At 37.7% G+C, this 14,944-nt stretch overlaps 1 protein-coding gene across 3 annotated transcripts in view; it reads right to left on the bottom strand.

The window, feature by feature from the left end:
* Nucleotides 1–14,944, bottom strand: part of ELAPOR1 (endosome-lysosome associated apoptosis and autophagy regulator 1) — a 53,269-nt gene that overhangs the window by 23,166 nt on the left and 15,159 nt on the right. For all 3 annotated transcript variants that reach the window (XM_039323330.1, XM_039323331.1, XM_039323332.1), the window contains exons 2-7: nt 7,399–7,519; nt 4,593–4,785; nt 3,265–3,412; nt 1,820–1,900; nt 1,584–1,689; nt 956–1,105 (exon numbers count right to left, since the gene is read on the bottom strand). In XM_039323330.1, the coding sequence (XP_039179264.1) occupies nt 956–1,105; nt 1,584–1,689; nt 1,820–1,900; nt 3,265–3,412; nt 4,593–4,785; nt 7,399–7,519 (799 nt within the window). The remainder of the gene's footprint in view (nt 1–955; nt 1,106–1,583; nt 1,690–1,819; nt 1,901–3,264; nt 3,413–4,592; nt 4,786–7,398; nt 7,520–14,944) is intronic.

Here is a 14,944-nt window from a genome sequence, read left to right as displayed (position 1 = left end):
AAAATATACTATACCTCATATAATACACACACACACACACACACACACACACATACACCCACACACATATTGTGGACTCTGCTTAAATTTCTGATTCTCTGTCATCAAGGTTTCAAACTGAGCTGCACCAATTCATTGTAAAGGAGACTCTGATTTGAACAGTTTCTACTGTCTTTTAATCAATATGGCAGGAAGAATTCAAACAATACAGGACTGTATATCCTAGTGTTTGTGTTAGCAAGAACACAGCGTAAATATTTCAACTTTCGTTGGTTTTTTTAATCTGAACTTTGGAACTTTGCCAGAGGAAGCAGAAAGGAACTAGTAAATCAGGTATGCTAAATTATTGCCTGCGGCCTCTTTGTTCCCTTTTTGTAGTCCCCCAAGACCACATTATCAACATTCAGGAGCTAGATTTTCCTACAATATTTCAAACACAAGGAGTAATTATAGGTTTGTTAAGTCTATAATTTCACTTTGCTCTTGCTGTTAAAATAAACCCAAGAACACTCCTCCATTCAAATTATTCAAAAGGGCCTCAAATCCTAATCCTAGTCCTTCTAGTAACATCACTGCCATGATCTCTGTGACCCTCAATTATTAGAAAACCAATTAGAAAAAAGCACAGTCCCCTGTCTACCTTTGTGGCTGCTGCTGAATGAGTCAGTGTCAATAAAGTGTAGCTGAAACAAAATCTAGCATGCAATATTGTAGCATTTAGGGCAAGGATATGACAAACACCGACAAAAATGGATGAGAAATCTAAAAGAGAATGATACCTGATTTTCAATTTGTACAGAGCACATGCGGTAAAGTTAAAGACCAAGAGGGGCCGATGTAAGATGACATTTATACATCTAAAGCTAGCATGGCTGGAAATGTGGGATAACTTGATTAAGAAGTACAAAAAATCAACTACACATAAAAAAAATGGCTGGGGCATGCAATGTATTACCTGAATAATTTGCTGGCTCACACTGTTGGCAAGAAGTAGCTTTTTTGGAAGAAAACGAATTTGCTGGGCATTGCTGACAGAAGGAAGAACCAGATTTGGCTGTATAGGTGCCAGCTTTACAAGGAAAGCATTCGGAAGTATAAGCTACACCTAGGGAACATGGAAAAAAAGATGGGGAAACATGTATTCAGCAAGCAACATAACCCTTTGACTACCCCCAGCAGCAGCTTGCGCTATGAATTAGACTAGAGATAGGCAATACCTTTCTGACCCATGGGACTAATTTTACACAGATAGCCAATCAGTCAAACGAGGCCCCTCTCATAAAGTTTCATCTCCTATTTTCAAGTTGCCTCACCCATCTGTCACAATCTGTAGTAAAACTGTACACCTGCAATTGCGGTTGTGCCCTGATCACATCAAAACTCTCTGAAGAGAGAAAATATGGAATATAGATATGGTCGATTGGAAAAGTGTTCAAAGTACTCATGTCATTCTGAATCATCTTCTTCTAGAACAGAAGATGGTGAGTTTTGCTCTGTTCAAGGGGAGCAGGGAAGATATCTGAGCCTGTCACTAAACCTGGTCCTCTCATTAGATTAAGGGCAAGCACCAACAAAACACAGACCTGTAATCCCAATGTTTTTCACCAATACAGGCTTGGGGTTTTTGGACCAAACAGAGAAAGCCGTTGTTTTCCAATACAAGACATTGTTGCCACGACTCAGCTCCACCTATAAATATTAAAAAATACAAGTTTGAATGCCCAGATATGCATATTGAAATGCAGTGTAGTTCCCAGTAGTTCATATATTTTTCCTTCCTCAAGTTACAGTTTTAAATTTAAAAACATTGTATACTTACACTGTGTTTCTCCCACCCTCTCTCTGTAGTTTTCATCCATCGAGAATCCTCCACAGTTGACTGGCACTGGTCATTCTGAACCTACAATAAATGATGATGCAGATAAGGATGCAATTTCTGTTCACAGGTAAAGAGATTTATTGGATTCTCTACAGTCAACACCCATTTATGGTGACATTATTAAATACAATTTGAACATATGCTCTACATCAGAAAATAGATGGAAATTCTTTTACAAGTTTGTACAACTAATGATATTCCAGAGGTTAACTAATTTTTTAAAACTGAGGTACCTTTCAGAGAATCCTGAAAATCCTGTGAAAAGTGTACAGTTCCCCATGTCTATGGAGATTCTCAGCCATCCAGGTCATAGTTATCCCAAAGGTGCTTTTTCATGAGGCAACTGGACTTTCTTCTTTTCTTTGAAGACGTTTCGCTTCTCATCCAAGAAGCTCCTCCAGCTTCTTTCACTTCTTGGATGAGAAGTGAAATGTCTTCAAAGAAAAACAAGAAAGTCCAGTTACCTCGTGAAAAAGCACCTTTGGGGTACAGTTCCCCAAGATGTTGTGCAAGAACATTTAGAAATAATATAAAACCTGACCTACTATAAAACATACTTTAATATTAATATTAAATTAATTACGTTTTTCATTTTGGCACTTATAGCTCTGCCTCTAAAAATGTATATATTTAAGGCTGTACATTGAAATACAGTTATGTTGTTCTTGACTACTAAAAAAAAATACAGGCTCCTTAAAGTATTCAAACTGATTCTGCCACACCTGGAATATTTTATTTAGATTGTAACATTTGAGTTGGAGTCTTTTAATGCCCATTTTATTGATCCATGGGGACCTTTTCTATTACTACTACTTTCTAAGAACAATATAAAACAATGGAGCAACTAATATTAATTAAAACAACACTTAAATGCATTTCAATATACTTTAGACATGCAAAGTCATCAAAGGGCATTTTAAAAGAACATGCCAGCAACAGCCTTAATGGTTCTGGACTAGAAGTAAATATTGGAAAAGTCTTCTTGGCTGTAATATTATTATAGTTATGGAAAGAAAAAGTGCTAAAATAACAAAGTTGTTACTTCAAGAAGCGCACAAAGCTATCACTTTGTTTTAAAAGCTCACCAGAACATGATGATTACCCAAATTCATCTATGAGCAAATGCAGTTCAAGAAAGAAGGAATATCTGGAAGGTGTTAACAGACTACTGCAAAACTGGACATAAATTTTAGTGGTGTTTGATTTAAATAAAATAGAAACAGTTTTATTCAACCTGGGAGGAGATACCAGATCACATGGAATGCAAATTCTGGAAAACAGTGCTTAGGTTTTGAAAGACAGCACATAATTGAAAATTTCTTTCATATAACGTAAAATAACAAAAACTTAGATAGAATCTTTTAACTGAACTGTAAGAAACATACAAAGAATTCAAAGACGATGTTGCTATCTGGGTAGATGTAGTCAAAGGAGACGGTCCCAGATTGCTTGAGGTTAATAGCGTACATCAGAGTAGCTATGCACTCATCTGTGTTGGAAGCAATATAATCTCCCTTAGGAACCCATGTTGACCTGGAACAGAAGAAAGAGCCCAGCTGTTGTGAGAGTACTATTGCACACCACCAGCAACAGGTATTCCTAAGACATTATAAGGGAAATTACATTTGGATCGAAGAAGTTACAAATTTAGATGCCAGATCTTGTATTTCCACAGAAAAGGGAATAATTTTTATGAATGATTAATTGTAATTTGTTTATATCAAGTTTACTTTGATCTTGAAAACAAGGTTATGTAACAAAAAAAGCTGCACCAACAGTAGTTGACCTATATCGGTATTATACTAATTTCATAATGAACAGCATATAACCTATACACTCATTTCTACTATATGCATATATGGATAAAGCCATGTGAAGGCCAGAGCATACCGATTCAACATTGTGTTTGTACAATGTAATACAATAATGAAAAAGAGGTGTGGGTACCTTTATTTTTCTTAACCGACTATATTGGAAAGCCTTTGGTCAGTCTGAAGTATGGCAGATGCAGATGTTTGCATGCTTAGAAGGCACAAAGTTGAAAATAACTGCTTTAAAGCATTTCCTGGACTAGTTTCTTTCCCCCTGATAATTTTATTAATTACATTAAACAGATGTAACAACCTAATTCAGAAATATATTAACAAGAAAGAAAAAGAAATATTTAAAAAGTGTACCAACCCCTCCCCCCGAAGGAAGTAGCAAGAAAAGGAAATTTCTACTGGACCAATTTTTCATATAAACAGCATAAAGGTAAATCACCACTGAGAGCTAATTTAGTATATTGATTATCAGGCTAGAAACCAAGAGACCATGAGTTTCAGTCCCACCCCAGGCATGAAGCTAGCTGGGTGACTTTGAGCCAGTCATGTCTCTCTTTGAACTGAGAGGTGCTCACCTTGCTTCAATTTTCAGTTTCTTCCCCTATTACGTTCGAGTAAAGAAGGCATTAATGTTTGAACAAAAATCTAGAAAATTAATCTAAAGCAGAAGAATGGCAAAGAATCAAAGCACTGGTGCTAATGTACAAAGAAGAAAATGTTATTCTGAGCTCCCACACTTAGAGACAAATTAGCTGCAATGTTTCATAAACATTCCTACTCAAAATGCTGTCAAGCTTTAGAATCTGCAGCCTTAAGGTCGCTGGCTGGCATATAGAGGTTGACTTTCAAAACAGACATATCCCAGCATTAATAACAACATATTCACTTACTTGGTGCAGTTTCCCAAGGACTCCAAGAGGTTGTAATCAAGTTCAAAATTGGTTGCTATGCTGGCAAATCCATGGGGCAACTCATCCCATTCATCGAACCTGACACCAGTCCCAAGAGAATACGTGCCCTCTGCACATGGCTTGCATGACTGATTTTTCATATCCAAGAATTCACCTGCTTTGCAAGAAAATGCTGAAATACAGAAAATCACCAAAACAAAATCAGGTCAAAAGATGAATTTAGACTAGGGCTAGGCAACCTTGGCACTTTTATGACTCATGGACTCAACTCCCAGAATTCCTGAGCCAGCCATGCTGGCTCAGGAATTCTGGGAGTTGAAGTCCACGAGTCATAAAAGAGCCAAGGTTGCCTAGCCCTGATCTAGACCAACACAGGCAGCTTCAGTGAATCTGTTACAGCTGACTTTATAGAATGACACCTTCTTATAACACCTTTGAGTTGTGTTTAACATCTGACAAGACTATTTTTTTTAGATAAAATGAAAGATAGACATGTTTGTTAATTATATTTTATATTTTCATTGCATACAAAGCTTCATTAGATACATAGCACCAAAATATAATTGAAATAAAGCTAACACAAACAACACAAAGAATTAAAGAGAGTAAGGGCTGTTCCACATGACCAACCAGCCCGCCCAAAAGTTTGCATTCCTCGAAATAAGTTCCATTAAGTTAATGGGCCTTTATAAAAAGTGGATATCAAACTATACTGTTAGACCTTGTTTTATATAAAGACAAGTTTATATGACTCAACTATAATGAATCTCATGTTCACACAGTTTAACCCTTCTTTTCCTCTGCTTCCCCTATTAGAGGTTTAAGCATCACACCAAGGCATGTTTTCTTTTAACTACAATTTGATAGATAAGCCAAAAGGGTTAGATTCACACATAACTGTAAGCCATAAACTATAGGTTATAACTTATACTATCTGAATTCACACTTATTAGCCCATACCAAATCATACAATGACAGAGCTTAGTACAGTGGTTCTCAACCTGTGGGTCGGGACCCCATTTGGGGTAAACGACCATTTCACGGGGGTCGCCAAACAACGCAGTCCGCCATTTTTTCCCCCTTTTCCTTAGCTGTGCTACTCCATTTTATTCTATTGGCTTTTGAAAGCCAATAGAATAGACTCTCTTGAATAGAGTCTAATTCTATTGGCTTTCAAAAGCCAATAAGAATTGTCCAGGCTGACTCTGCCATGCTGAGCCCGCCAAAAGTCCCATTCTGCAAACGGTGCTGCACCAGTTGAGTAGTCCTCGACTTACGACCAGTTGAGTAGTCCTCAACTTACGACCAGTTGGGGGTCGCGGCATTAAAAAGGTTGAGAACCACTGGCTTAGTAGAATGGAGAGAGTAGAAATTTTAATTTCTAATTTTTAACAACTTAGAGCACTGTTAATTACAGTGTGATCCTAGGATCTCTGCGACCCCAAAACCCCAGCTGGGGTCCACAAAAATCAAAATTATTTGCCAGCTTATGTTGAAAAACAATACATATTGAAATTATGAGAAAAATACAACAAAAAAAATATGGTAATGATTCCTTTGTCTACATGTTGATGGAAATTTGGGCATCTTACTTCTTTTTATACCATTTCCCTATAAACATTAAAAAGAGAGCAATTGAATGATCTAAAATGGGTAAAAAGGTCTATCTGATATTTTGTGTTATTTAAATATTTATGTCTTATCTTTCTTTATAAAATTCAGAGTTAACAATGCCAGAGTACGAATTACTCATTAATATGCTAGCTCCAGAAAGCCTTTAGGCATGTGATTGATAGAATGATAGACTATAAAAATGATGCATGACAAGATTGAGGGAAGTAAAAGAATAGGAAGACAGGGAAAGATAAAATAGATGAAAAGGATCAAACAGATGACTGGAATATTCTTGGCAGATCTATGTTACTACAACATAGATAGTTCAAAATGGAAACCAGTTGAAGCAGTTTGATGAAACCTTATGAAATAGCTCTTAAAAGTGGGATGTATGTTTCCAAAGATACAGTATTTTTACTTCTAACTATTGATAGTAACGCTGGAAATAACAATATGTATGGAATGTAATAGAAAGAACAAAAATAGCTATGTACAAATACACTGATTTCAATTTTTATGTCCCATTTGGTATCATTATGCTATAAGTAATTCTGTACCACTGGAATAAAAATGAACAATGTAATAGTTAAAGTTAAATCAAAATTATATTTCTAAGTAAAAGTTGTATTTTCTTGTGTGAGTGGATATATAATGTCTCTTCTAACATACTATTTATCTTTATCAATTTTTAGAAGCACATGTATAACAAGCTTATAACAATTCTTTAAAAATATTTGTGGTCCACTTGATTATGGACAAATTAATATCTAGTGTGGTGGTCCTAATTACAGTTTATTTAAAATTTAAAAATTCTTTATTGATGTGCTGGCTTTGTATGCAACATAACATCTTAAATTTCTGAATGCTTTTATTCAGATACATCCCTGGTCAGAAGAAAAATATGACAGAGAGATATTTTAGGTCAGTTGCAAATTGAAATGTCTTCCTTTTGAATATTCAAATATTGGAATTGGAGAATCAGGTCTACATCCAAGAAAAGAAATTGTTAAATAAATCTACTGAAATGATAGTGTTGCCCCTGCTCTTAAACAAAGTAAAGTATCTTGTGCCATAGAGTAACCTTTGTCTCTGCTTCTGATAATGTTTGAAATGTCAAAAGAAAGAAATTGGTGGCAAACAAGAAAGATAGGTGGCAGCAATCATGGCTTACAGCATTTTGTGCCTTTGATGGGATCTGGCAGGCCAGTGCAGAGTCCTGGGGTGTGGGGCACAGCAACTCTCCATCTGGAGCCCAGGCTGTTACATGCTGTATATTCATAATGGTATTCAGACTGGAAGAGGAAAAAAGAGAGAGAGACCAAATAACAGGCATTTAGTCCAGGTGACAGACATTATTTTTCTTATTTCAGAAAATTGTTTCTCTGCAGGACCTAAGAGAACTTTATTATTTTAACTTCTATAAACTATCACAAGGGTAAAAAAAAAAAAAAAAAAGAATCCAACTCTTAGAGATTTCAAATCATATTTTTGATGTGAAAATAGCATACAAAACATATTATGGGCCAGCCTTCAAGTTTCAGTTCCTAGCGACTTATCATTTCATGATCTATTCTAAAACACTTATTTCTAAATCTACGGAGGTAACCATTTAGCCAAAGCAGGAAAAACTGCAGTTTTGTAGCATCTTAAAGACTAAACCACAATCCCACTCAGAGAATGCATCAGGCATTTTTCTTGCAGGCTATAGCTAAACATCTGGATTTGGGGGCTGTTGGGGGGGAGAGAGGACCACTATAGATAGTCCAGAAATATAGAAAACTAACTTGTGGTTGCCATGTGGCTTCTGGATATTGAAGACTAAGTTGACCAACCGTCCTCCTTTAGGGAGGACAGTCCTCCTTTTGTGAGTTCTGTCCTCCCTCGAAAAGTGTCCTCCTAAATGTCCTCCTTTTCAATATTTGAAGACTAATCTGCAGGGCTTTTTTTGTCTCATAGAACACTCAGAACGGCATTCCGGCACCTTTTTTTGATGTTTTTTTTTCAACTTTTGCATGAGCTGTGCTACTCCCCCTATTGGCTTTCGAAAGCCAATAGGAATTGCTGCTGAGCATACCAAAACACGGAGCCAGCAAAATTTGCACGTGTAAGTTGTCTGCAGCGAAGGCGAATTGGCAGGAACTTTGCACCCCTCCCTGCTACCCAAATACACCATCTCCTAGTTAGTCCCGAAGATACCTGGAGGACACTGGAGTGGTGATGCTATGGTAACTTTCTCTTGATCTTTGGCCCTGCTAGGGCAATAATGGCTGTGGGCGCAAGAGGCAGGGGTGGCGGGACTGCGGTGGGTGGGGGTGTGAGGGGCGGCGGTGGCTGGCTGCCCCCCATGCTGTGGGAGCTGCGGGGCCTGCTCTACACGGGGCTGTGCAGGGTGGGTGGTGTGCTGGTGGGGCGGCTGCAGGTGGGGTGTGTCGATGGCGGCTGCCCCCCCGGGGCCAGAGCCAGCGCAGCTGGTGCTTTGGGAGCTGAGGGGCCCGCTCTACACGGCGGGGCAGCAGTGCTGGTGGGGCAGCAGTGCTGGCGGGGCAGCAGTGCTGGCAGGGCGGCTGCAGGCGGGGGCGCGGCATGCAAGCATAATTACAATATAAAATGTTATTGTTACAAATGTTTTTATTATGCATTTATCATATTATAGTGTATTCTGTATTATTGCTGCAATGAATAAAATGTTTCTTTTATTTACGATATTTTTTCTTCAATTTATTTGTGTCCTCCTTTTCATTGTAAAAAAGTTGGTCACCTTATTGAAGACCAGATCTCTAGTTTTATTACAGAGAAGCAACCTAGAACTAAGGAGAAACTTCCTGACAGTTAGAACAATTAACCAGTGGAACAACCTGCCTCCAGAAGCGGTGAATGCTCCAACACTGGAAGTTTTTAAGAAGAAACTGGTCAGCCATTTGTCTGAAATGGTATAGAGTTACCTGCCTGAGCAGGGGGTTGGACTTGATGACCTCCAAGGTCCCTTCCATCTTTATTATTATTATTATTATTATTATTATTATTATTATTATTATTATTATTATTATTAACTATCCTAATATGCCTACTAATCAACAACAACAGATTGTGCTACTGACCATACTACAAGACTGTGCAACAATCCAGATTCCAAAGCTATCTCCATATCTACTCAGGTAGCAGTAGAACAGGACATAATACAATCAGCCCAACTTCAGACCTTTGCTCCAGTTCTAATCTTATATATGCCTATTGTCTGCTAGTAATGCTGGATTTTACAGCAAGCAGACTAGCCAATCCTTATGCCAAATCTATGAAGCCAAATCTGATATCAAAAGAGTAAGCATAGTACTGTAAATGTTTGTCAATATCTCTGGGTAAAAAAATCCAAATAAATTCAAAAGTGAACTGCTACCAACCATGCAAGTGTTTCTGCGTTTGGGCATTACTGGCAAATTAAATAAACACATTAATTGCATATTATCACCCAACCTGCTTTCTCTTTCTCCCATACATTTTCAGAAAGGTATGTAGTTTCTGAGTCAAGATAATACAGTAAAACTTTCTCACCTATGAAAGCCCAACTTGAAAAATAGAACTTGGAAGATCTGGGACCAACATGTTTGTTTTAATATCATGTGTGCTTGTAAATGCCTCTCTTTACTACCATTTAAGATCCCGATCCCTTTAAGACCTAAATATGTCACCAAACAAAATTATGTTTATTCTAGCACAATAAAGATTAACGTAACAATTTGTTTATGAAACAGTTCCCTGAGAACCCAAATGTGGAGTTTGCCTGAGAAAGAAAAATAAGTATATTTCTTTAGTATTCTAAATGGATAAACACTCTAAGTATATCTGTATCTTACAGTACAGTATTCTAAACAACTGCAATTGAGCATAAAAGGCAATGCAAGTGCATAGCTGCACTATAAATGCAGAGTCCTGATGGCATAGTGGTTAGAATGCCATATTGCAGGCTAAATCTGCCCACAGCCTGGAGTTTGTTCCTGACAGGATTCAAGGTTGACTCAGGCTTCCATCCTTCCTAGGTTGGTAAAATGAGGACCCAGAATGTTGGAGGGCAATATGCTGGCTCTGAGAGCACTATAAAGCATTATGGGGTGGTATATAAGTCTGCTATTGCTATATAACAATGTCTTCTACTTCCTTGCCAACATAAATTGTTGATTGGGGGCAGAGAAGAAGGACTAAAAAAATGAACCAAGTCCTTTTAAATACTATATTTCTATGTTTTTACTAGCTAAATACATCTATCACTGAATTTCTGCAACAGAGATTTTACAGATTGTTCTGCATATGTATTTTGATATTTCTTCTGACTATAATATGTGGGCATGTTACACTAAGCTTGGTTAGCCAAGCTACAAATAGCCTGAAAGCTTTATTGCATCCATGGGTGGAATCAGAAGAAATGTACAAATGGGTTTGATGGTGAGCACTATGGGGTTAATTACTGTAACTGCAAGATGAACATAGTTAAGTTACATAGCAATTTTTAAATTCTATATTTTAATGTAATCCTAACATTGGACTGAGACCTTTCACTATCCAGGAAGTTTTAATAATTACCTTGCTCAAATACGATAATAGTTGTAAGGTCAAGTTGTCTAAGTTCTGATTCAACAGAAAGCAAACATAGATGTGCCAATGAATGACTTCAGGCATAACAATCATCAACATCTGAATGCACGATTGCCTCCCCATGGAAAGCATGCTAAGACTGCATCTGTCACCTGTGCAGCTGCTCTTACTTCAGACTGAACCTAGTTCTGTTAAAAAAAAAAATCTATGGGCCACACATTGTAAGGCAGGAATAGCCAATCTATGTAATCTTAACTACAGTGTGTAACATCCCTTAGTACTTGATCCATCTCCAGCGTCCTTCGAGAGATCTTTGAGATGACTGGCCAGGATAAAATATTTTTTCCCAACCTCAATTAAAACCATCCCAAGATGCCTCTCTGTTTCCAATAGTCCACACAGTTCTTAGAAAATAAAAACCAAGCTTTATATTTCTTGTTAAATAAAAGTACTAGAGAACTATATTGTTCAGAGAACACTTTCTTTCTAAGCTAGCAGAGTGGGGAGCTCAGGCCTCCCAATTTAAGGATTAATCTAGGTTTGTTTGGAACACACAAAGCAGCTTTAAGTGAAAGAGCAATAACAACAAAAGATAGTCTAAGTAAATATTATTTTCCCCAGATGAGAATTTCATGAGGATTGATCAAGCCAGCACCTTTGCTCTCCAAATATATTTTCTAACTTGGTTTAATCTGATTTCTTGGATCTTGCTGTGTACATCCATATGGAAGAACAGCTGTTACATGGGCAAAGTGTTCTTTGCAGTTAATCACCTTGAAAACCAATACCTTCCCAATAGAGGCCAGGAAGGGATGTTTATGCAGGAGTTTAAGCTAACACTGAAGGCAAATACAATCAGCAGGAAAATTGATCATAGCTATATGACAAAATATAAAGGGAATTTAAAGCAATAGTTAAATATTCTATATCACCGCCACCCTTGTTTTAAAAAGAAGACAATGGTTTGGACCTTAAAGTGCAGAAACCTAAATATCTTATTTTGGAATCCTTTTATCAATATACAAATTCATAGATACATATACAGTATATTCAAGACTTATTTTATCTGCCCAGGACATGCTAGAACTTTGTAAAACAACAGTAACAGTGAAAAAGGATCACTTTTGTTCTTATATTTATTTTTTTATCTCCCCTTTATTACTGTTTATAAATAACTGAAGATGGCAAACACACCCAATACTGCTTCTGCTTCCTATTTTTCCTACAGCAACCTTCTGAGGTTATAGCCTGTATTGTATTGTATGTGGTACAGACCTCACTAAATACCTGGTATAAGTTCTGTTTCCATTTGTCACTCACACTTGCAACTTAATATGCACATAAGAAGCCTACCTGTGCAGAGTCAAATGTACAAAGACCTTATCTGTGCAATCATTAAATACACAACCTCTGTACTTTTAGAATCTAAGAAATCTCAACCTGCAAGCTCTTAAGAAAATGAAAAGAGAATAAGAGATCACAGCTTTTAAATATCCTAGTAAGGCAGTAAAAGCAACTGAAGGTTGGGATAGAGGTCAGTATTGTCCCAATAGGCAGAGCACAATGACCTTTCGTATATTTCTGTAATCTCTCTTCCCCACTAGATCATCAGATAACATGTTACACCGAATTACCAGAAGCAACCTAATTCTACAACAGAATTATGAACCATTTGAGAACTGGAAATAATACCATTTTTTTTAGGAATGCATAGGCCACAGTAGTAAATTACGCAAAATAAGATGAGCCAAACTTTTTTACCTTGGCTTTTGAGTGAAATTTTAAAGTGCTGCAGTTTAACACTTTAAAGTTTAACACTAAAGTTTACTTTAGTACTAAAAATGGAATGTTTAAAAAATTGTTATTTAAGTTAAACCAGGGGTGTCAAACTGCCGGCCCATGGGCTGGATGCATCACACAGAAGCTGAGCCCACCCCAGCTCCAGCAATGGGAAAAAAGTTGCGATACGTCACGACACGTCACATGACGCAGCGAGTTTGACACCCCTGAGTTAAACCTATTGCTTTAGAATAGGTTTGAATGTTTTGTCTCAAAATGAAAAGAACACACACCACCATTTTCAGTAACTGTGGGAGTTTTGAGAGCTATAAAAATGGGATTTGGTTAGGTCCTCAATTGACCACATGTGGACTACAGGGTCAGTTTTTCAGTGTGGGGGCCTAATTAATTTATTTGTTCAATTTATTACCCTCTCAATCACCAAGGTAACTCTAGGCAATTTACAGTTTTAAAAAAATATGTTTAAAACATACAGTAAGAAAATATCACTCACCTCCTTGAGAAACCAATATTGTAATACAAAACAGCATACACCATGCATAGTTACAAAATGCCCTGTCTTAGGTTTGAAAAAACTCAGTTCTAATGTCTTTTTTGAAGGACAACAGGATTGAAGCTCTGCAGAATTCAGTTGGGGGATACTAGTCCATAGGTCAGAGAGGGTAGAGAAGGAAAGTTGCTGAGGTCCTAAAATATGACATTTCTTTACTGTTGGGGCCTGGAACACACCAACCAAACAAGGGTGCTGCTGTTGGTAGTTTCTTAGAGAAATCAAATGTGTCATTTTGGATTGAAAAAATACTTATACATTTTAATATTAATTAAATATACTAAGGAATTTGTTTTAAAAAGGGTAGTTTTGTGTAGGAACATAAAGTGTACAAATAATCTATCTTTAATGGGGAACCAACTAGATGAGATTATAAAACAATTTTAATAAGGTTTATGACATTAAGATTGAAAACTTATCCATTGATAGGGGAAAAAAACAACTGGAATTTATAGTCTGCTATGTATACAGTAGTTATGGAAGATCCTATAGAATAGAGCTGTGTTGCAGGTAGTTTTTTAAAAAGAATCATTAACAAGAAATTGTGTTGAGCATCCCAGAACTGATTATGGAAATTTCTCTGTTTTTGCAAGCCCAAAAGTTTCAAAACATGCAGAAAGGGGAGAACAGAATATTAGTTGCTGAAAATCACCACAATATAAGCCATTCTAAGCATAATTAAGAAAGTTGGACTACTTTACAATTTATGAAATGGCAGGCTAGTTTCCCTAAAAGAGTAATGAAAATCTAGTTTTTGAGGATTATAAAAAAAGGCAGCCTCCCCCACAAAACAAACAAACAAACAAAAACCAAGCCTACTTAGACTTCCAGAAAGATAGGTGATCAGTTCTAATAGCAATAGCAATTGCACTTAGACTTATATACCACTCCATACTGCTTTACAGCATTCCCTAGTTCTATTCAGATTGAATTACTAAAATGTATTTAAAATAGGTCTGCCTTTGAAAACAATTGTGCTGTCAAAGTTACCATGGGTGCTGAATAATTGGGTCATCCTTCCTTTACCATTATCATATTACATCAGTCCTTTATCAGATACACTAATTGCCAGGGCATTTCTCAGAATACCGGTTTTGATCATTTGGGTCCCAGTTATTTTGAAGCATCAAAAAGATCTCAACAAGATCTTAAGGAGACTCCTTAGCCCACCACAAACATCAGAGGGCTGGCAAGCACTAAAGCAAAAATCCTCAGCTGTTTTGGAGAAGTAGGAATTTTGAAACTATTGTGGGTATCTTTGTTCACTCACTCATTCACTCAGATGGGCACAGAATGTCAAAAAAGCACTCATTCTGTAAAGCAACCCCAAGGCAGACATGAACCTGCCAGTTCTTCAAGGAGATGTTAAATACTTTTTGGGCTCCAAATGGATTCAATTATCTAGCACTATATTAGGAAAAAAGTAATAGTGTATTACAGTGGTGGCGAACCTATGGCACGGGTGCCAGAGGTGGCACTTGGAGCCCTCTCTGTGGGCACATGCACCATCTCCCCAGCCCCGCCTCCTCCCATGGCCCCCTCACCAGCAGCCCTCCTGGAGGAGAATTGCCCCTGGGCGAGGCCCACACGAAGCAGCGCAGCCAAGGACATGGTAGCCAGGCAGCGGGGACAAGACTCTGCCCTTGTGCCCCGTTGCGCGCAGATGCTGCTGCGGGGCATGGGCAGAGGGCATGGCTGCTATGGCGCTGCTGGGCTGCTTGGGTGATCTGTGGCGGGCCATGGAGGTGGTGGGTGGCCCAGTGGGCAGGGCAGAGCAGGG

This window comes from Crotalus tigris, unplaced genomic scaffold (genome assembly GCF_016545835.1).
Source record: "Crotalus tigris isolate CLP2741 ecotype Arizona unplaced genomic scaffold, ASM1654583v1 scf7180000024167.7108832, whole genome shotgun sequence".
Classification (NCBI taxonomy): domain Eukaryota; kingdom Metazoa; phylum Chordata; class Lepidosauria; order Squamata; family Viperidae; genus Crotalus; species Crotalus tigris.
The sequence above is the reverse complement of the archived record's forward strand: the minus strand, read 5'-3'. Positions and strand labels throughout refer to the sequence as shown.